Below are 24,417 nucleotides of genomic sequence, written 5' to 3' on the forward strand. Positions count from 1 at the left end.
TTGCGAGAAAACTTTCGCGAAAAGTAGAACCGACTTCTACTTCTGCAACGGCTCACAACGGTCGCAGTGGTGAAAAAAACAAGAGTTTCACCGCGTAACAACACTTCGTGAAACACAAGTTGCACACAAGTTTCAGCTAAAAGTTTAAACGTGTAACGGCGGCTTCAGTCGACATAAACTGAGAATAAATAACATTAATTAGTAACGGCGATGTAACGTCGAAATATATATATGTATGTACAAAAATCAATTATTATGTTAATGGTATTTTAAGGTAATCCCGATGATCGACCGAATGACACTCTTCTTGCTCGATTTACACAATGCTGGGATCCAGATGATCTCTCATGACTTGGGCACATCCCGGGGTCGATTTGGTAGGAGGACGTATCTTTGCGTACGAAAACTGCAATAAGAAGGTGCTCCAGTCAAAACTAGCGAAGTAAGTTTATATTATTTGGAATACATGTACTTTTCTTTGTTTAATCTGCTACTATGGGCATGGAGTCCAATAGAACTCAACACAAAACAACACCCAGTAACGTTGGACTTTTCAGCGCTTTGCCGTGACACAATTTATTGTAGATACCCACAAAAACGACAAAATTTAGTCAAATATGTTGTAAGGAGTGTTCCATGGTTCGCAGAAATATTAAACCCAAAATCTTTATGAGTGAAAAGTCCATTGCTTCAACTACCTCTCGAACTTACTTTCATCCACTACGATTGCACACAGGCTTGGCAAAGGGGGAGTCACTTGGGCACCTGCTGTGAGATACCAATAATCTTGGGGCAGGTCGACCGTTCAAAACCGATCTAATCACAGCCAAATTTGGCAAGAACATACAAAAAACATTGTAGACTGCAATGATCTACTCTCTGCCGAAGTCTGGGAGATGTATGTTTCCATGGCAACACTTAAAGTTGAAAAAAAAAATGTTTTCTCCACGTCCAAGATTATTGGCTACTCACAGGCAGGTGCCCAATTGACCCCCCCCCCCCCCCTCCCCTTGCCAAGTCCTTGTTCAATAGTACTGGATGAAAGTAAGTTCCAGAGGCAACTGAAATAATGTACTCTTTACTCATAATGAATCTTGACTAAATATTTCAGCTTACCATGGAAAACTTCTCACAACAAATATGACTAAATTTTGTCGTTTTTGTGGGTCCAAGTTATTTACGGAAAAATCCTTTAAGCCTTTTTTTGAAATGTCAAGTTTATAGGATTAGGGGAGCTAGGGGTGGTGGTGTATTATTTAACGTCTACTTTGAAGAGACGGGATTTATAGAAGAGTATACACATGTCTATGTTGCTTTTGTTTACGATTCGTGTTTACCACAATAATAAAGTACAGGATTCATATTTCCTCCTAACCTCGTGAGCATAATCTATCCAAGCTCCGGTGTTGATGTAAAGGGATTTCCCAGTTCTACTCTTGATCCTGTGATCTCGCCATTGGTGTGTGTGTCCCAACACAACGACATCCTCACCACACTGACTCAGGAAGTCATCGAAGTTTCCAAGCGATCCCTTTAGAAGGCTGAATGTATAACTGCTGCCAAACTGCACGTATGGGAAGTCAATAGAATAAATTAGGTAACGACATAATGTGCTGCCAGGATTTAAAATGTTTAAAAGCTTGGGTAAATTAATATTAAGGCAATATGTTGCTCTTACAAGGTTTCAGAGTACGAGCTGTGTTTTTATCATGCAAGGTTTCTATTTTGAGTGTCAAAAGTAATTTCCACTTGCATATTAAGTTCTCATGCAGTACACTAAGTGACTGATCAGCAAAGCTCACTATCTATTAAATTGCACGCTCCTAGCATCCCCATAGTCACTTGCTTGGGTCTTGCACCGGTTTTGTATTCTTTTTGTTACGGTATAAAAATCAAAACCGCCGCCATACTGAAAACCACATGGACCTTTCCCAATTGATTTCTTGTTATAATTGATTTATTCACCTTGTTTATTGCTCGTTGGATATAGCGATATTTAAGCAAGTTTGACATCTTGATCCATTTTCCTTCTTCCAAAAGGATGTACTCATCCTTGTTCAAATCTCTACTTAAAGCTCTGTGGATCAGTGATTCCGTAAGTCGTCTTTGTAGAGAAGCTTTTGCCAACATTTCCACAACAAAGGACCCAAGGCTCCCGTCAATCATACGCAACAATGAGGAGGTCACATCCCTGAGAATCTAAAAATAGGTACAATTTCAAGTGGTGCTCCCCTTAACATCCCGAGGCACTTGTCTCTTATACATTATTGTTAGACAGTTGGTATTTGCTTAGGTTTAACTCCGTCTGTCAGGTTAAACAAACATGAACCCCCCCCCCCCCCCCCCCACTTCCGTTCGGAGTTGGCACTGACCTTATGCAGAACAGTTTATCTGAGAACTACAAGTATACAAACCTGTTCAGTCTCAGTCATGACCATGTCGGTGGTTGCTACAGTTCTGGTGATGTAATATGCAATAGGTCTGCCACCCAGAGGATCATCCGCTCCAGTCAATTCATACGTGTTATACAGATCCCAATCGTGGCCATGCGCAAAGCGTATTCTGTACTGGTGTCCGTCGTCACTGTTAATCAAGTATATGAGGGTTCCGCCAATAAATTCTACTTTCTTTCCCATTAATATTTCCACTGTGTTGGCATCCATCTCGTGGTCGTGATTGCCTCTGATGTAGAAAACTTTAACGCCATCTTCCTCGGCCATTTTTCGCACAATATTGAAGAACATGGTGCAAGTCGCGTTCGATTTCCATTCCTTGATACGCTCTGGAAGTGTTGGCGGCGAAAGGGTCATTGGGTCTAGCCACATCTCGACAACATCTCCGAGAAGAACTAAAGTGTGCAAGGAAACCTACCGAAAAGTTGAATATGTGGAGTTTAAAGCAGTGTGTTCATAACGTTTTCTTACTCAATAGTAGATCTATTGCTATTTAGGTTAGAAAAATAGGTCCAGGACGGCACTCGCTATAAGAAACCTTGGCTCTTCAAGTAAATTTTCAGCAAGATTGGCCCCCTTTTTAAAATTTAAAACCACATGCATGGAAACGTAATCATTTTGTTCTCGCTTATAACTGTCGTTTTTTCTGTAATAAATGATATTATCCGCATATATAGAGTGTATTCATTCACGTGACTACCGGCCATATTGGTTTACTGAAACAAAAGAAAGTATTTACATAAAGATAGAGTTCAATTCCCAGAGGTTTAGTTAAGGACACCAACATGGCCGCCATTTCTTTGTTTTGGGACACCAACATGGCCGCCGTGACGTCATGTGAAAACACTATATATTTTTTTTAAAATAAGAGTTGTCTTTTCTTTAGGTATGTAAAGCTTACAGAGTATAATTATAGTCCAATTCTTTTAGGCTGCTCAAATTTGAACAGGAACAAGATGCTGTCACAAGTTAAAAATTTTCAGTCAAACATGTGTGTTTTGAGATTTTTACTCTGCATTATTGCTGGCTAATTTTCCGGCATAATTTAACCTTTATTGCTTAAACTTTTCTAAGCAAACTTTTGTGTTTTGGATATTTTAAAATTAGAACTTGCAACTTGTAAATAGGTTAAAAAATGTTAATAAAGTGATAATAATAATAATAATAATAATAATAATAATAATAACAATGATATGTACTACACTGCCTTCTTGCGATATCTGGAATTTATCCAACTATTAAAAATCCTTAGTCTAAAACTTCCTTCCACAACCAAATTCTGGAAAACAAAATGGGAATAGTCATAACTTTATGGAAGCTAGAAAGAACGTATGTGTAAATTGAATATATCAGTGTCTTCGAGAGCTCCAACTTGCTTTCTTTACGTTTTGTTTCTCTTTGTCGTTCTCTATCTTTTTTGTTGTTAACGTTGTTATTTTGTTTTCTTAATGAAGATCACAGGGTTTGCAATATCGTATAATATCAAAATAATAATAATAAGAAGAAGAAGAAGAAGAAGAATAACAATAATAAAAATAATAATAATAACAATAATAATAATAAGAAGAGATTAACTAGTTGTAGAAACTTTTAATAATTAAAACGAAAGCATCAATTTTTATATCCTTTAAACTATGATATATCTATACATTACTTACCTTTGCTACGCTTGCTAATTTAGTCATAAACTTGTACAATCTGCCGTTTATATTTGTACTCCAATCGGAATCGAGATGAAGATCGCTCATCGACAAAATTATGTTCTTCACTGGGTCATTGGCATTCAGCATCTCTCGAACTACAACATTCTCTATATCCGTTCCGGAAGGTGGATGATAGCTAAAGTAAGAAAGGGGAACCATGAAAATGGATGAACAACCTTTAAACTTCAAACAATGTTTGTTTGTCTCTTTGTTTATTGTTCTTTTTTTAGTAGTAATTAAACACCAACGCTCACTATATAAAAAAGCCATCTGTGGAAGATCATGTTTAATTTAACCCTTTAACCCCTAAGGCAAAAAGACATTTTATCCAGATCCAGTACTACAAACTCAATGTCCATGTATGATATACCATTTGGCTTGAGATAATGGGCTTCAAAAGTAAAGATTGAAAAGTTCAAAATCATTTCAGTCCTTGTACATATTAGGTGTACCCCTAAATTATAGCTTATTTTGCAGTTCTCTTCACGGTCATTAATGTGAGATGGAGCAGGAGGCTTCTGGACTTAGGGTGGAAGTTTACAATCTCGCGTAGAACATAAACTTCGATCCCCTCCATACTACATCATCATTTCAACATATGATCAAAGCTAATTTTCTCATCGGTCTCCAAGCCACAACTATTACCACAGCAACGGTAGCGCATTACAGCTTCTCATTTTAAACATTGTCGATTATCTCGAGATCTATTGACACTCTTTATGACGAAACTTTGATGATTTAAACTATTCAATCTAGACAACTTGTAGGCGAAATAAGAGACAAATCTGTAAGAGCGTTTTCAAGTAAATAATGAATCATTTCTTACAGGGTGATGCTGTTTATTGCCACATTTTTCACCAATATCTCTGGCAAAATAAAACTTGACACTTCATCTTTTCTGTTAAAAGGTCTACACGTTTTACAAGTAATAACATGCCACATATTAAGGGGATGGATAGGGCAAGGGGACTGTCTAAAGTGGTCCCCTAAGGCATCGAAATCCCGTTTACCTTAGAATGATCTTATGTTACCAAACGCCGCCATATATACAATTTAACTGTATGAAAATATTTTATAGAGCTAAATAGAATAAGTAGTTTTTAAGCTGGATTGCAAGGATGGAAGTAAATTGCAGTTGAGTGAATACGAATTTGTACCAAATTTTGAGTTCTTGCTTTTGTCGCGTTGGTAATAGATACGAAAATACGATACGTCAGCCTCCACAGTGTCTTTGAAATGTTATATACACACTTCATTATTATACCTTAGATCGTTCTTCGTTGCGTCCTTCCTTGTTGTCTTTGACGGCCATTGTTGCCAAGCTTCCAAGTGACTGATTTCATTCAGCTTGTCCCAAATACTTTTTACTGCCGTGGGATCAAACACATCGTTGGCCTCAGCAGGATAAACAATTTCATCATCATCGTCCCAGCTATCACACTCAGGATGACTCACTTCAAATTCTGCCGAAGGAGGAACGGTCTGCGTTATACGTCGAGGAGGGCCGTCAGTTTGACCTAGTGTATAACAAAAGAGACCTCATAAGCAAGGACGTTTTTCGTCAAAGGTATTTCATTGAAGAGCCACCCCAGCATCCCTGTTTGTTGTAATCTGTCTGAACTGTTCGAGAAGGACGTTATTCTACAAACAAGGCTCCAATTGATGTGTTATCCCAGCAGCCCTGTAACCTGTAATCTAACTTTTGGCCTTTTCGACGGACTACGCAAGGTTATGGGTTCAATTTCCGCCGGATTTTCCATAGTGATGCTTCTTGTTTTTGTTTGTTTGTTTGTTTGTTTGTTTGTTTGTTTGTTTGTTTTCCCATGGCCAGAAATCGTGAACATTTGAGCCCGGGCTGTGGTATGCGGCTTTCTTCTTAACAGCAGAGAATCTAATATGGCGGTCAAAAGGCGTGCTTTACCCGTTTATTACACACAGTTTCATAATTTTTCGTCTGTGGTTTTGAATAACACGTCCAGCAGAAAATCCAAAAGAAGTAAGCTGTACGGTGTGGAGAGAATAATCGAGCGGCGGAAAGTGTTCCTTTAGAATATGCACCGTAAAAAAATATTTGATCTCCTGTAACACATTCCTTTTTCACATAATAAAGACAATGCTCGGTTGATAGCAAAATCTCAGCTTTGCATTGACTATACTGAGATGAACAGTTGTGACAAGGTCAGAAATTGTTCCTCAACTCTATCTTACGAATATTCAATTTAAAACTCCCGCCATCTCTCACCAGAAGTAAATTTGCCCACTTTTCTCAACACTGGCCAACGTTACTGTTTAACTTCTGTTTCCCATTCCTCATCGGAGGTTGAAGCCTGGTTTCTAAGCTTTATTTTGATTCCAAACATGGCAGATAAACGAAGGAGAAGGTTGCAAAGAAGTGGTTTTCCGTTTGCGTGTAAATGCAACCTCCGTTTGCCCACTTACGCTCGTTTACGGTTAAACGTCGCTACTTTCGCAGACCTTTTTACTCGATTTTTCTTCACCAAAAAGGATACGCTGTTAATTGTTTTAAGTTTAGCTGAAAATTGCTGTATTTGTGAACCACTATGTCGACGTTCAGGAATGAGCGCAGCGCACTCAAGAACTGGACGTAAACGCGGCCAACTGAGCTGAAAGAGTGTGATTTTAGCAATTTACCACATGAAAAAGAAGGATTAAGAGAGCGAGATCACAGCTAAAATCAGCTTCAAAAAGGACGGTGTTAACGGACTTGTGCAGATGAAGGATTCACACAGTGTAATTACAGATACTTTCTACTGGTGGATGCAAGGGAGCATCGCCCAGAATGCTATTGTCTTTGGCGACATGTACTTGCAGTGCCCAGTTTATCAACGGGCGGCATAAAAAATTGGCGTATGTGGCAGGAACTACTCGGCTCTAATTGGTCAACAGGTCTAGTTTTGGGAATACGTGAGTCTCTTTGCACATTTTAGCTGCTGTCAATCAAACGGTTGGATGCGCTAAGTAAATCCCAAGGTGGTATGAAGTTAACAATAGCGCTCTAATTAAAGGCGCGCCGCACTTTTTAAAAAGAATTTTATCAAAAAGTTCGCGTGCAGCAAAATTTTTATGTAACTTTTTATGTAACTTTCTTATGTAATTTTACAGGTATGCGAGAACTTTTTGTATTCTCAAATATAATTTTTGCTCCATACATTTCTTTGTAAACCAATTGCAAATTGCCATGTTTGTCTCCGAAATATGAGAGAGCCGCTGTCGTTACGCGGGCGCCGCGTCAGCGATTTTAGGCCAGATGGCGACCCACACCACAATGAAATAAATTGAAAACTCCGGCCCAAGCAAATGCAGTGCTTGTAAAATAGTCATATATCCTCTATTTTAACCTGGTGGAGGAAACGTGGTGGAGGAAACGTTTTCCCTCTCAATGACTGCAGTCTAGAATCGATCCGAAATTTCAATTAATATTTTTCACATCCTTTAAGTGCTACTATGATCAAATTTTTACCTCTTGAGTTTTAAGGTTTTAATTATCACATAGAATTCTAGGAAAGATTAAAAACGCCGTTTACCGTTTTTAAATATCTGCATTGGTTCCGGAGATATTCACGTTTGAAAAATGTGTAAAACATGTAAATGAGAGGACTGATGACGTCACAAACTCAACCGAAGTTTGGTCAAATATTATAAATAGAGCTATTTCAGTCAATTTACAGCAGAGACCATTGAAACCTGGCAGGCTAATAGTTCTAAAGGCAATACAACTATGGCTATAAAAATTCGGTTCCCATGGCAACTCACTTTTTTCCAGTCCCCTCCAACCTGATTTCAATATTTTAGTGATTTTCAGCTTGAAAAACATTTAACAAGGCCACGAACTTGACCTAACATATTTATACGCTTGCTGGATCATGCAGATGAGGCACCATTAGCAAATATCAAAATAGAATGCCAAAGGTGGCCAGCAAGGCCTTAAGTATCAAGGAGGACTGAAACCCAGTATGTTGCCATGGTAGCAAAACTGATGAGTTCATATTATGGAGCGCACCTAGAACAATGTCACTGCAAAGAATCAAGCATTTCTGATAAAAAAAATTGGCTGGGATATCTTTTTTCATAATATTTGACCAAAATACGGTTGAGTTTGTGACGTCATCACTTGGTTAATTTGCTTATTTTAAAAACTTGAATATCTCTGGGACAAAAAGAGATATTTGAAAATAGTAAACAGTATTCTTCTTCACGTACAGACTACTTGCTTATGTTTTAAAATGGCTCAGATTAGAAAGACACGAATTTCGTCATAGTAGCACTTTAACCTTAGAGGTATCTTGCTTGCATAGAGTATTGTAATCGACGAATAGTGAAACTTTTAAGTTAAGTTAAATACAAGTCGATCGTTTATTGTTCAACATTTGCTTCAAAGAAAGTATTTGACGGGTAAAAAACAAACAAAGGAAATATGACGCATTGTACGGACAGTTGAGTTTTGCGTTAATTCAGATGTAGTGGATAGATTATGACCAGATTAAAAATAAGTCAACTTACAAACTTTGGACTTCAAAGATGCCACGGCTTTCACCACACAGTTGCACGCAATTTCGTCGAGATGCAAATCGTCTTGCGCATGCTGATCCAAAGCATTAAGGATGTGTGGGTAAACATCATGGACTGCAGATTTGCCATAAATGCAGTCCAGGTGGCCATAGCCGGGAATCTGTATCCAAGAGTACTCTTGTGCAGGGTGGGCTTCCTTTGCTAGGTTGAAGGTTCTAAACGTACCTTCTGGTAAATAGCAACTGTTCTTTTCCCCTAAAAGAGGGAAGATTTGAAGTTGCCTATTAATGGCTTGTCCTCTAGTTTGTTAACCACTGAGTATGATTATAGACGATCACGCAAGGAAAGAGCGTTATGTTTATGGAAGTGCTGGATGTATGCTACGGTATTTTATTAAATATGCAAGTTATTCAAACAGAATCGAATAAGTATAGGGAATGAACTTGTAAATGCTATTGCACTCGACATCGTCGTTGCATTTGTAATCCTTTCGACTGCCATTGCTATTGCTACGACTGGTAGTAAAGCTTCTGCTACTGTTATTACTACTGCTGCCGTCTTTGCTACTAAACTTCTGTTACTTCTACCTCTTACCTCTTTAAGTTACCAATACCTACTTCGAATCAATTAAAGACGCAATAATGTTGGACAGTTAGGTCAATAACCATAGGTGAGTCTGAACTGTGCTTCTTGGAACTACTCGATCGCTATCGACTACCGAGCAAGGTAAACGTATCACTTCACCATTACCTCTACCAACACCTCTGCTGTGATACAGACTGGTTAAATTTAACCAATATACCACTCACCAACGATAAAACAGATTGGGATGTTCAATCGTCTTATATGCTTTCTGTAGGCTCCCGAATTGAGACGGTCCTTCTTATCCACGTCCGGTAAGTAGATGTCCTTACCAGTTGCAGAAACAAGTTTCCGTTTCTTCATTGTCAAAGCAATCTGATTCACTGTCTTTGCTGTCACGTGACCAAAGAACTCGTGCAAAGTGTCATGGGTTAATGGGTTTAGGTTTTCGTGTTCCCAGAGAAGTCCATACACAAAAGTGACCCTGCAAAATGTTCAACGCATGAGATATTGAAAATAGTCATTGTCTCAACTGCTCTAGGAAAGGATTCAAACAAATGACAGTGAAGAACTTAACTCACATTATAATGCTTCCTTTGTTTTGTTTTGGCCTACAAGTACGTTTTTCCAAGATATTTCTTTGATAAGAGTTCTATCCGCATTAGTTTTGTTACTCAGATCGGTAATTATTAAAGAAAAGAGTTACCACATCTCTGATGTTAATCTCCAAAAATGTGTTTAAGATGACTTATGACAAGGTTGCAGATTGCGTAATTTTTTTCTTTCTGTTATTCGTCACAGTCTACCTTCCAGCGGGGTCAAAGTTATCTACAGGAAGGAGGGAAGGGATTGTTTTGAGGGACGGTATGTGTGTGTGTCTTTTAACCCTTTATTGGTTTTCACCAACATTCATTTAGCGTGTTTTCTCACCTGTGGCATACAGGGTTTTGACATAACTGGTCGTAAGGAAGGATCACTCTGGTAAGGCCCTTAGCGATGTTGTTAAAAAGCCTGTCAGTTAACGAAACATAGTCATCTGTATCAACTGTGAGTCCATCCACGCCTAGTGCCTCCACGGTACCTGGGATATAGAGTCCTGCTTTCAGCTTGTTAACATGCGACGGAATAGGATTTGCAGCGACTTGGCTACAGACCAGGTTTCTTATTTTTCCTTCAAGAGCACCGGATAGAAGGGAAGCAAAGAAAACCATTGAACCAGCACAGTGGGCAACCACTTGAACAGTTTTCTAAAGGAAACAATTTGTTAATTTAGCAAATGAAACTCTCCTAACAGACAGCTCAAACTCCGTGTGTGAAATACGTTCTTTAAATAAGTTACAAGATCTTGAAAAATGAACACAGCTTTGTTAATTTAAAATATTCTAGATAATACTGTTTCATTTTAAGTTCAAACGAAAGGAGTTTATCAACAGACACTAAAGAACAATTAAACTAAGGACTGAGCGCCTGCCAAAATTGTTCGCGAATTTTCAGTTAATCCTGGTTCAGAACAAAACTAACCACTCTCTCCTTTCAAAGAAAACAAGAAGAATCGAGTTTCACTTCTTGCTGCTTCCGCAGCTTCAGTTTTTTTATATGGATGCATCGAATCTTGTAAAGGAACTAGGATATGCGACAGAAACTGGTCAAAAAGTTGCACTCGTTTACCTTTCAATGTCATGTTAATTGTTTTCCTTGTTACTACGTACTTCCCAGCAACCGTGTTAGGTAAGAGTGTATTAGAACTGGAACTTGACTTAATGGTGTTGTGGGAGATAACTTTTTTTTCTCATTCGATGATCTCTTGTCCAAGAATATCAGCTTTTCTGTAATATATCAAACACTAGGAACATTGTTTAATCGAATCAAGTTTCAAAACACCTAGAAGCGGTGTTTTTTTTTTTAAGCAACTTCGAAGCGTTTGATAGGATGAAACACTCGTTGTCATGTTTAATTTAGCCTCTCAAACCATTGATAATCCTTGGCGGAAGCAAAAGTTCACCAAATGTTATGATGATTAAGACCACATTTCCAAATCTCCTTCACGGGAGTGATTTTCTTCTCTATTCATGTAATGTTAATGACTTGAGAAGTTCATGGGAAACTGGTTTGAATTTTGAATTCTTGCAAATTCGGGATAGTTTGTTGAGTGATCATTTTCTGTAATAGTTTTGTGCAGTTTGTGGTTTCGGTTTACTTGGCACTGTTCCCTAAAAGTTTGATGTTAACTCAACTACAATAGACCATTCTCCTTAAAATCTACAAGTTGGTAAAGTATCACCACGCGCTTAACTGGCCCACACGGCGAGAGCTTAGCCCGGCTTTTGTAGCGTGAAACAACTAGAAGTATTGCTACCCCTCCCCACCCCCCCCCCCCCCCTCTTTCCTGGATGGGATGTTAGTCCATCGCAGGGTTACCCCCAGCAGTACTGATGTCGGCAGTACCCATTTATACACCTGGGTGAAGAGAGACAATGCAGAGAAAAATTTCCTGTCTGAAGGAAACAACACAGCAATGAAGAGACCAACTTGACCTCGAACCACAGAAAGTCCGACGCCCTAACCACCTCACCACCGCGCCTCCACAGAAAAAAATCTACACGCCGTGCAGGCCTTAATTTACCTGAGATTCCTAAAGAGAAAAAATAATCAGTGCCAAAGGAAAAAGTATTCTGACTATTTAATTTCTTATTTTAATGTCACCCAAATAGCCGTGATGCTAGATTCTATCTGATCAGAATGGTCTTAATTTACAATCATAAGATTTGGTTAAGCTTTATCATTAAGTTCCACAGTTTATACGTAGTTAAACAGTATATGTTTACTGGCATGCAACTTAAAGTCATGCAGCTTAAACTCAACTAGGAGTTTAGTTACAACGATTACGTAAAAGGCATTGGACCTCACATCAAGGGCCCACTTCACAAGGAAACCTCGCCAATGTTGACAATTTTCCTGATCTTCTTCGTTGTAATATTGAATTGGGGTTTCTCCTCAATAACTGTACGGACACTGATCCCAACGATGCCCACAATAAACGGGTTGACGATTTTATAATCCCCCAGCCCTTTCCATAAGTACACACCCAAATACATTGTGGATTTTAAATTATCCAAATTATACCTGTTCCGTAATTTCCAGGATTTTTTCAATAGCCGCTGGATAATCGTACTCTGCGCAGTCATCGAGTGTATAGTCTTGATACACAGCCCAGGGAAGGTCACATGACACTCGCCAATCGACAAGCCATACATCATATCTATCAAAAGTTTACATGAGAAAATTACTACGTAAAAAAATTGCTAAGCTAATGAATGGAGCATTATCAATTATCAATGGGATAGGTCACATGACACTCGCCAATCGACAAGCCATACATCAGGTCTATTAAAACTTAAAATGAGAAAATTATTATGTAACTTACATAATAGTAGAACGAAAAGAGAGAAATTGCTAAGCTAATAAATAGAGCAATAGTATTATCAATTATTAATGAGAGAAACAAAAAACGTGAAATTATACTATCACTACTGGAAAGACGTTACCTATGTTGCACAAGAAACTCCACAAGATTGGTTTCTATGGTATCCAGGCTGAAGATTCCACTACTGACACCCAATCCGTGGAACATCACCACCGGTCCTTTGTTTCCTCCATCAAATCTAGTCAATCGTATTTCAACCTGTAATGACGAATTTGCCATGGTCCTTTAAGGCGTGGCTAAGACGGCGAACACCTCATGCGCGGAACCTAATGGTACGGCTGTTGTTCAACAGTGGTACGCCGTCAGATTGAATTAGATAAGGCAGAGCATGCTGCGTAATGCGACAATGTAGTGACTTCATACAATTCATACGCCTAACTTGTCATGCCCGAACCTATAAGAAAGCTTTGATTGGCTTAGGGCTGGTGGCATGAATCAGTCCACCATGAACATGAGCTCGAGGAGAGAAAAAAAAAAAGAAAGAAAACGTTCGGCGAATTGGTCCCCAAAAGAAAACTTTTACCTTATTCTGCATAAGATAGAAGAGATTTTGTGTGACAAAAATTTGCATAGCATTATTAATCACAGTGCATATCCGTGATCAATTAATAGCAAAAACAAAACAAAGAAATAATAAAATAAAATACCTTATCTTTAGTTATGCATTTATGAATCTCCGGATGCTTTCCATTGAGTCGAAGCGGTCTTTTCACTCTTGGCGGGGCGTTGAGATCAAAGACGGTCTTCTTTGTTGTAATTGGACTGTACACCTCCCAGAGACTCCCAGCAAAGAAATTAATAAAACGAGACATCCACTTCAACTTCTCCACTTTGCTTTTAGTGTGCGTTATCTCAACAGTCTGAAGCTGTTTCACGAAATTTGGCAGGGTAATATAAAGCGTCGCTGTTCCAACGGGATTTCCAGAGAAGGTCTTTCCTTGGTAAACAGTAACGAACAAAGTGGTGGTATCATCAAGTCCAGTTTCTCCAAATGAATCACTCTTAATGTACTTGCTTCCATGAAACGCGTATGTTTTACCAGGTCTTCCAGTGAGAATCATTCGGTATACCATCTCCTTGGTGTCAATGTGTTCGGTGCTTTGGATGAGGAGTTTAAAATGACCTGAAACAAAGATTAAGAAAGTGATCTTAAAGATGCTACTTCCAACTCTTCTGTATGGCTAATGACAAATTAACCTTTTCTTTGCCATACAACTTCATATTATTCCTGCTCAATAAATTCATTATCCACGAATAGAGGTAAACATTTGCCAGCTTGGGTCGATACTTTAGAATTCTTACTTCAAACGACACGCGCAGGACAGGACGACAGACCAAAATTAAGGACACGGACGTCGTTCTAAGTGTCACGTGATATTGCTTTGTTTAAATACTAAAAAAATATTGAAAACTTTTGGCACAAAAATGTTTAGCAAGACTTTTAAGAGTACTCAGCTATAAACTTGTTGTCTGACAAGGCAAAGGTATATATTTGCAAGTTTGGTTCGATACTTTAAAATTCTTACTTCAAATGACACGCGGAGGACAGGACGACAGACCATCGTGATTTCTTATAGACCGATTATAACTGATCTGCAATTTAAAGTTAAATGGCTTTGGCTGAATGTGGTTAGCTAACATATAAAAGATGATTTTAATAGATTACGAAAATTAATAAATGTACACAGCCTATTTGCTTGTTGCTTCAATAGGTACCAGGAGATGCTCTGGAGAATTTGAAAAAAAATTAATTAATTAAATCTTCTGATTGGCTGCTCTGTAAAGGCTTGCATTGTTTTACCGCAAAAAAATCCTGCTGTACCCCCCAGAGTCTCTCCTGGTTACTACCTAAGTACCTGTTAACTACCAAATTCTCTCAATTTGCTGTACAGAAAAACCAGCAAAAGGTTAAAGTGGTATTGTATGAGAGAATTTGTTTAAACATCAAGACATTTGCTGAACGCAGATGTTATCTTGGGTTAGTTCATCAGGATCGTTCGTTCGTTCACAAGAGATTCTGATGTGTTCGTGTTCTACATTGAGTTTTATTATCTCAAGTTTAGGAGTATTAAGAAAAAAATCACCAAAGATTAAATACCTTGATTCTTAGACAAAATCTCCCAACCAGTAGCATAAGAAATATACATGTTAATTTTCGGGCTGAGAGTGATACTCTCAGTTCTCTCTTGATAAAAGAGCTTACACTATTAACCCTACAGCGAATGAATGAATTTTCATCAATTTTCATCCCTGTGCTGAACACAAGGGTGACATCATCTTGTGACGAAAACATTTCACCGTGGGATCATGTAAACACGTAGGGGAAGATAGCCAGACGCCGAGATGAAACTAATCCCCGGATGAAACTTGTTGCGGTACGAGATTACTAACATAAACATGCGCTTAGTGGACTGAGTGCATCACATTTCGCAACCTCACCTTCATTGACCGTCAGTGGAGTAGTGGACAGCGCTGGACACGTAACCGTCCCACTAATCTGCGCCGCGTGGGCGGGGTCATAGCTGACCATGCGTTCTACATCATTGGATTCAATAGTCAGAGTAAGTTCACATATGGACTCGTTATTGTTCTTTCTTCTGGGAGTAAACGTGCCGACCATTTTCTCTGTGAAGCGAATTCCAGGCTTTCTCTTTTGGAAGACAGATCGGTCTGTAATAACATAGAGCACATCTCTAGTAACTCAGAATATTTAAATTAATATATTGGTCGTCTCCTTTCTTGAATGAAACATCATATCTTATTTTGTGGTCTGTTGATAAAGCTTTAAAGTAAGAAAAATAATAGGGTGCAAAGATCATTCCAAAAGGCGTCGTATCGGTTAAATATTTTTTTCCACTTACATTCAGCGCCTTTGTAATTAAAATGATTAAATATTAATGTGACTAAGATAGTATAAATCACGTATTTAAGGCAGTCGACTGAATAATATGGGATCGGTTTAAATTCTGTGGAGGAAAAAGGGAAAGGCTGAAAACGAACTGTCCAACAAACTTGAAATTTGGTGATGAAAACAGGAAGCGGAAATTACAGATTAAAGTATATTAACTGATGAGAGTTGAAAGGTTAGAAGAAAGGTAGAAGAAGGGTTAGTTTAGGGGTGCTTTCCATTATTAGAACTGGCCGACCAATCTGTTCGATACGTAAATGGAGAGTACCAATTTAAGGACTGATTCTTTGAGTTCATCAAGATGTCACATTCTGAGAGTAATCCATTTTAAAGAAATTTTAAAAAGTGGTATACTAACTGACGTTCATATTGGTGTATTCCGTTCGCGAAGTGATTGAAGTGGTCGGCCAATTCTGACAAGTAAAGAGCCACCTAGGTCTCTATTAATTACGTGACGAGGTAGCTTTTGTAACTGACCAAAACGTTGAAACGAATTACAGATTTTCAATCGCTTTTTTAAAAGTTCCATGCTTGACGTACCCAAGGGTATAAACGTCTCGAAGTCTATGTGCCATCCTTCTCTTTCCGCAAGAAGCCGAATGCAACGTTCTGCTAAACAGGCTATCGTGAGCGAAGGGTTGACTCCCACGGCTCGTGGTACAATGGCACCGTCAACAACCAAAAGACCATCCATCAACTCATCAGTTTCACCTAACGGAGAAAAACAAAATTGTTCCAGTGACGAAGTCAACACGCCTTTCAAGTTTAGCCGCACCATATTATGTGATGTTCGGTGATCGATACAAATGAAGACAAAGATCATGCAATTATTAGACAAGCTTAAGGTTGTAGATTATAAGATTCGTAGGGTTGCATGTTACATGACTTTGCGTTCTTTGTATCGGGATGTTTTGGTATAAACCTGAACATTTAAAAAATATATATGCTTTTATAAACAAAGAAAAACTCATTTAGAATCACTCTTTTACCGTACCTTGAGAAGTGATGGTGATGAGCATCAGATATGTAGTACCGCCTATGGACAGGTGGCTGTTTTCAAAAGCTCATCGGGAATAGCAACAAAAACACTGTGATAAAATGTGGGCGTATCCAGCATGACATGTCCGGGTTTCTTATTCGAAATAAAGCTAAAAACAGGCTTCTTAACTCTGTATTCTCGGCATTCATATTTTAGTACGGTTAAACCGATGATGAGAAGGTCAACTAAGGAATCCCTAAGCTTTTTGTAAAAAAGCACTTGCTAAACAGCTAGAGTTTTCGACTTCTCCATAGATATATCTAGTTTCGTGTTAAAGGGACACAGTCACCTTTGTGATCGCGCTGACCTGGACGCTAGTTTTTTGTCAATTTTGAAAAGCGTCCACCTCAACCCGAAATCAAAAGTACGCGTTGGCATCCAGAAATCCGCTTCAATCTTCCCAGTGTTTTATTGGATTTTCAATCTTTTACTGGAAACCTGTTTCTGAGTATGCTTTTGCTCATCCTATGATATTATTTTATCATATTTGGTTAAAAACAGTATGGATCGCGTCTCCAACGGAACATGAAAAGAAGAGGTGGGAAACGTGAAGGCGCCGGGCGGAAGAAATCGCCTGCGTTGACTAAAATAACGAGAGAAATCAATCAAAAACATTGGAGAACAAATCACCATTATATATATTTGGAAAATTACATTTTCTCAACCTGGCGAAAGGTTCGGGCGGTGGGAATCTTCGTAAACGATTCGAACTACGCGTCATGGCTGCTTGGTTTGGAGCTCAGACGAAGACAAGCTTCGGTACACAGTCGATTATCTCGACAAGAAAAACCTCCAGTAGAACCTTGTTTTCTACGGGTCGAGCAAGCGTTCTTGCAACGACATGGGTTTAGTTCCTAAATTTAGATAACGGAAAAGTTGTAGAAACGAAATTATAAAAGCAAAATATATGATTGAAAGCAGAAATAAAGCTTACCGTTAGTTTCGCTACAAAGTCGTTTCGCTACACTGCAGCTTAGTCGATTCGCTACGTCTTAAAATTGACATATTCTCTAATACTTGAACTCAATTTACTTCTCATGCAAACACTGTGAAACGTAGAAACAGCTAAGATAATTTTTCACACGACCGGATACCAAAATAAATGATTAAATGATTCTTCGACTTCAGAGGTATTCGTTGACGTTTGACTTTCCCTGGACAAGTCCATCAGTAAATTCTCCATGTATCAAGAAAATGAGTGTTCTAAAATGGCATTAGGTCTATAATCACTATAATAATTTCGACTGGCAAATACTTCGACTCGACAAGGTTTGTTTACATTTTTCAAAGGATGCGCTTCTCAGCGCGAGACTTGTGATGAAGTGTGATATGCAAATCAGCTAAGAAATGGTATCTAATGCGCATGTGCACCAGGTGACTGTGTCCCTTTAACTTTGTCATGTTAGGTCAATAAGGTTTTCTTATAGTTTCCTTTATCATTGAAAGAAATAAATGATCCTAGATCTCGAGTTGGTTCCTTAATTTACGACCAACGGTTTGTCATTGTTAAATCGCCGACTCAAGCCACATTCCTCTGGATTTTTCCAAATTTAATTTAAAACCAGATATATCACCAGAGACAACGAGTACTTTAACTACATTTTTAACTGAAGTGATGTAATTTCAAACAATGAATTGTACCATCGGCAAGTTGACTTATTTTATGCTCCCTTTTGAAAATGTTAATTCTTCTGTTATGTCTAGATCTTTCACGTGTCATACGGGCTGCTAAGATCTCCACTCCTAGTATGAAACTATTACTTTACAACAATGCTCGAATCAAAAATATGCATTGAGAAGCACCTAAAAAGCAAGTAAATAGTGCGAGAATGCCTCAAACTCTTGTACTATCATGATTTTAATTACTTATATTTAAACGTTGGATTTAAATTTAGAAATTACTGTGCTCGAATACCTTTTACTGCGTCCCTTTTCTGCATTCTGGTATTTTATCTTCAAATATGTAAGTTTCATTTTTTAAGCTAGTTGTTATTGGAACTGTTAGACTTTTGGATGTTTAGAGCTATCCATCCAATTTGCATTCTGCGAAAGCCGTATGTATTTTTATAGCATTTGTAATTAAAAGGCGCAGGTTTTTGGATGGCCCATTCGTTGATGACTAATCTAAACTGCATTTTAAGTTACTTGCTTTGCTTACCATCAAACACTTGTCCAGCGTGATTCACTACACCAGTTCGTCCTGACTCTCCCATTGAACAGCCGCCAAGAGGATGGGCAGTGATGACACCTCGGCCTAGAGATTCTAACCACATTGGGTTCCTTACAAAAGTCCCTCTGAGACCAGCCGTCATTTTTTCCAAGGCCTGATTTACATCTGCGAAGTTTCTATCAAAGCCTACTCTTTCCCATGTGATATCGAATATATTGTTTTCTAAAGAAATAACTCCAGTCGCGTCATCATGACTCATGCACAGAAAAGCCATTGATTTATCTATTCCTTCGCCCTGTATTTCCTGTGAAACAAAGAAAACAACACCAGCTTATTTGGGAGATATTACCTCTTCCATCATTCTCGACATGTATATTTTTTTTCGACCCAACATGGTCTCGAGGATCCATTGTTATTTCTTACAATCATTAAATTACTGAAAGATGGTCTTGTTCATGCAAATGACTCAAATCCTTCACCTAACATCCATACTTGCCATAATCACCACCCGCTTGAACGTCTACATAAATGTATCCAATCTTACTACTAAGGCAATGAAAAAAGGCCATTCCGAGGAGCTAAATCTTGTGGGAAATTTGTGACGTGGTCAGTTTGTATTTTTTTGTTTTGGTCTTTTCTCACTATTATTGTATGTTGTACACAGTTCCCCAATAGCTTTCCACAGTTAGAAGAATGAAGTAACCACTAAAAGAGAGATTTAATAATTGGTACCTGGAATGCTTTCTCAAGCATATCACCAGCAGGATACTTGTCAATGCCAATAGCCTTTGACGCAAACGTTAAGGCAACCGAGTACGGCATGGAGATAACCGACGGCGGGGTTCCATCCTCAATGACAAAATGCTTTTCGAAACCGCCACCGATCACCTTACGAAAGTCAGCTACGTAAGTAATGGTAGGACCTGGCGGTGATTGGGTGGATGCCATTTCTTTGGTTTCAATTCCTACCGAGTTTGCGACGCCATGGCCGTTGTAGCTCAATCCCAGCACATCTCCGTTTGTGGAGAAGCGTTTCCCGACTTGGTCAGACACATCAAGTCCTCGTTCCTTTGAACGCAGAAGTATTTTGGTAGAACCTATCGCCCCCGCACCAAGAATGACGTAAGTTGCCCTTACATTTTGTTCTTCCAAGTCAAAGCTACCTGGGACAAGTCGTTTGTAGCTGACAATCCAGTCGGTTGAGTTCTGGGACTTAAGTACTGCTGTCACCTCTACCTATAAATATTAATTAATTAATGAAATGTTCACCATAACAGCGCAGCCTCCATGTAAAGCTCTACTTCACCCGCGTAAAAAGTTCCCATGGAACTCGCCTGAAAAATGTACAGGTTTTTTGTGTTTAATATCCCAAATCACTCAATTTAATTGTGCACTATGTGCTTCTTTTTTTCGTTTTATATTTTTCGTTTATTTTTCTGTTTTGTTTACAGTAGACAAATAATACCCCATTTTCCAGGCTTTTACGCAAGCTTGTGAGAGCCATACAGATTTCACATTCATATTATTAGAACAAGCCTCCAGTTCGTTCAAAGAATATACCCTGTTAGGTAACTCATGCATGTTTTTGCTTGTTTGGTGCAGAAAAAAAAAATCATTATTCAATAGCTGCCTTTCTTCCACAGAGTACTCTTCACCTAGCAGGAGAATTGGCATTGACTTGTCGTTTATTAATAGTAGCAGCTGTATTTACCTCTGTGAATAACTGTGCTCCATGCGCTTTGGCATCAGGCAGGTAATTCATGTTTAACGTGTTTTTCGCCCCAACGTTACAACCTCCACAACAGTTACCACATGCAGTGCATTTCGGCTGAGGCACCCCCACGTGGTTTGAGGGTTTGTCTTCGAATGTCACGTACAGCGGTGTCTTGTAAAACACTTTATCCAGATCTTCGATATCGATATCAAACTCTGCAAGGCCTTCCTTCATTCTGTCAATTTTATGCAAATGTGGGTAGTGATCTGGGTATGGCATGGGCTTAATCATTTCCACGAAGTGCTGCCTATCAGTAGTGGTTAACTGATGTAGGTCGTCTTTCAATTCCTTAGGCCAAGCTGAGTCCTGAAATACTGCGGGTTCCACATCCAGTGCCACGTTAGCGTTAATGAGAGAGGTCCCACCAAGACCGCTCCCTTGAATCACGGTTATGTCATCGGTAACAAAGAATTCGTACAGATTGTTTGGTTCCCCTATAATTGTAAAATGAGATAGTTGCTCTACAGTGATGGAAATAGCCGTTATGTTTTCTTTCAAACTTGGAACTATATCTACCTTTCTACATGATGTTACATTATGGGAATATCATAAAAGCAAATATCTGCAGGCCCGTGGCAGGGGTGGGGCAGGGGGGGGGGGGGGGGCTTGAGCCCCCCCAGAATTTTTGGAAGTTAAAAAACAATGTGCCAAAAAATGATAATTTAAGCAGATTAATGTGCACTGATCAATCAGCCTTGAACTCTGATGCTGCAGGTGCCTTTTTTACAACCTTCAATAATTTGTTTACTACCTGTCAGTTTCTTTCGCCCCTGAACAGTTTGTTTTTATATACAGCGGCGACGAAGGCACCCCTACCTTGTGAATCGGAAATCAGAGGACCAAAATGGATCGAAATCAACCAATCTCAAACAGTGAAAGCTGTTGAAATAAACTACTTGTTTTTTAAGACATCTGCTCATTGATAGTAATATAAATGCCCTTAGTTTATAACAATTTAGTATTCGCGCGTTGTCGAAAGCCACACAAATATGTCCTCTCAAGAGCAAAATTTTCCTGCAGTGGGATTCTCACTGCCCGATTCCAAGTTTAAAAAGAGAAAGAAAAATTTGTCCTTGTTTGTTTACGTCCTCCTTCAAATGTGAAATTAGGAAATTTCACGTGGTAGTCCGCGTAAAAAAAAAGCGGCAAAGAAATGTACCAAAAAGTGTGAGGCAGGTGCAAAGTTATTGATTTGCTTACTAAATCTACGGCTTTTTTCATGTTCTTGTTGCATCTTAAACTCCCTAATATGTCTGTTTTTTCAGGCGTGACGGGGGGGGGGGGGGGGCAGTAGTTTTGTTTAACCATTTTGCTCAGCCCCCCTAGTTATTTTAGCCTTGCTACGGGCCTGATCTGTTATGATTTATTGATTTTATTTTTCCATTTAAGTTATTATCCAACTTACCAATTTTCTTTTCTTTCCCACCAAATGTGACTTGAACTTCCTTCGAGGAATCCTTGAAAGTTTCAGGGAATTCGCCAGGTAACCACTCCTTTCCTCTTTCTAGCACACAGACGGACTGACCAGCTCTTGCACAGCGACTTGCCGCAATGGCGGCACCATAACCGGAACCCACTACCACTACGTCATACTGAGACTTTATAGATGCGTGTGGTGAGGACAATCTGGGAAATCTATTCTAGGATTTAAAAATGGGTTTATTAAGGGTCCATTCCAAGTGTAATATATAAGTTCGAATTTAAAAAGTTTTATATCCTCGATTGTAACACAACATTTGTCATGGTGCACTCAATATTTCGTCACCGTCGGGGGAAAAAAATGGCAGATCGCTTTCACAAGTAGCGGAATAGGTCTGCGTTCTCGTTGGTTAATTGTTAGGCGATATACCGCGCGATTTTGCAGGATTATAATGTTAAATATCAACAGCAAAAAAATGACTTCGATGTAAATCTCTGTTAAAAAATTAATCACGCCGCCTTAGTCGGACGTGACTAATTTATTGTCCAGAAAATCACCTGTAACTAAAACCTGCGCTAAATCTTAATGCAAACAAAGTATGAGTACAGAGCTTTCAGTTTAGCTACTTTCAACATTATTATAAACAAAGTTGATCTTAACGGCCACCTCGTTTGACTTTCAGTCACGACATTTTCTTGTCGCTAGCTAGTAGTAGAGCTTATTGCTGGTACGTAATATCAGTATGTGAACGAAAATCGTGCAATTTTATGGATTTAATTCTGCCGTGACGATCATTCTATTACTTCATACAATCATTCAAAGTAGTCGTCAATTCGAAAAATTTGCATTTTGAAGACAAATATAGTAGCCCACCTGGCCTGTACCCAGCCTGACACGCAATCAAGACTCAACATCAAACAGTCACTTTAAGAAATAACAACGGAAACCTGATAAAGTGTGTTTATTTTGTTTGTTTGTTTGTTTGTTTGTTTGTTTGTTTGTTTGTTTGTTTGTTTTTATTTTTTTACTAGAAAACTGGCCGAAATCTCAAAATTCATCCTCGGGGAGAAAAATGGCAGAACGCTTTAACAAGTAGCGACCTGAGGCATCGTCGGCTAAGTTTTAGGCGGTGTTTCGCGCGTTTTTGGGAGATAATCGTTTTAAAAACTGATCATCAAGACTAATAAAAAGGCCTAGATAACAAATCTTTGTTATAAATTAATCACGCTGCGTTAGTCGGACGTGACTAATTGATTGTTCAGAAAATGCGTCACCCAGCTGTCACGAAAATCTGCGCCAAATCTTAATCCAAACAAAGTATAACGGTACAGAGCTTCGTTTTGTAACTTTCTATATTATTAAAAACGAAGTTTATCTTAACAGCTACCTCGTTTGACTTTTAGTCACGACATTAACTCGTCGCTAGCTGTTAGTAAAGCTTATTGCTGGTACGTTTTTTCGCGATAAGTAATATCAGTATGTGAATGAAATTACGCGCATTCGTGGATTTAATTATGGCGTGACGATCATTGGATTTATTCATACAATCATTCAAAGGGATGATGTTTAAACACAAGCAATTTGCATTTTGAAGACGACAACAGCAGCCTGACACGCAATCAAAACTCAACATCTGCTAACTCAAATAAACAGTCACTTAAAGAAAGAGCAACGAAAACCTGCTTCAGTCTGTTTGTTTGTTTGTTTCTTTATTTGTTTGCTCCTAATATCGACCTCGATCGTTCACCAGTGAACGGTACAATTTTGCCAGAATACAGATGAAGCCGTGCCGATTTCGTTTACTTTCGCTATCCGACTACCTACGCTGACAAGAGCGACGAATCTAAGCCGTAACGAGGGCAACAGCTTGGCGGCTGGAGTAAAGCATTTTCCTGATGATGGTAGGAAGGCTACCTTCGTTCCATGTAAACAGACCCTTATGCCTGTAAAGCTTGAGTATTCAACTTAAATTAAATCCAATTTAGAAATTTGGCCTCAATTCGTTGAGCCAAACCTTAAGTCCTATGTTTTACTAGTTATCCCTTTTGCCTCCAGATAAATCTAATGCGTGGTCATGTGAAAATGAACTTCAAAAAGCGGTACGATATCCTCCTGCGGTATGACTGCCATAATATCCTAAACATCGCATTTGGCTCCTGCCTCTAACTAAGAGATCATCACTCACGCTCATCCACTTCCCGGCTAAGCAACCCACAAGGCCGCAAAAGAAATTGCAAAAGAACTTTGCTGCCTTATATTGTGTAAATTCGTTTTCTTCCTATTGACATAGTGGACGTATTCCTAGTGTTGGATAATTTAAGCTCTACTATTAAGCCGAACTCACTTACTCCCAT

At 38.8% G+C, this 24,417-nt stretch overlaps 2 protein-coding genes across 2 annotated transcripts in view; both read right to left on the reverse strand.

Moving 5' to 3' along the window:
- LOC146450863 (uncharacterized) overlaps positions 1-24,417 on the reverse strand; it is a 45,678-nt gene that overhangs the window by 20,912 nt on the left and 349 nt on the right. The gene's annotated exons all lie outside the window — the stretch shown is intronic.
- LOC146450864 (uncharacterized) lies at positions 1-24,417 on the reverse strand. The gene is made up of 19 exons (XM_085099915.1): positions 24,412-24,417; positions 22,049-22,283; positions 20,581-21,077; positions 19,602-20,105; positions 18,858-19,173; positions 16,201-16,371; positions 15,192-15,422; positions 13,400-13,875; positions 12,814-12,950; positions 12,392-12,527; positions 10,199-10,515; positions 9,496-9,752; positions 8,678-8,941; positions 5,421-5,673; positions 4,112-4,292; positions 2,415-2,867; positions 1,966-2,199; positions 1,376-1,564; positions 1-406 (listed from the first exon to the last, which is right to left on the reverse strand). The coding sequence occupies exons 1-19, from the start codon at positions 24,415-24,417 to the stop codon at positions 317-319; spliced, it is 4,947 nt and encodes a 1,648-aa protein (XP_084956041.1). The 3' UTR covers positions 1-316.

This window comes from Pavona decussata, unplaced genomic scaffold (genome assembly GCF_977016875.1).
Source record: "Pavona decussata unplaced genomic scaffold, jaPavDecu1.1 SCAFFOLD_417, whole genome shotgun sequence".
Taxonomy (NCBI): Eukaryota; Metazoa; Cnidaria; class Anthozoa; order Scleractinia; family Agariciidae; genus Pavona; species Pavona decussata.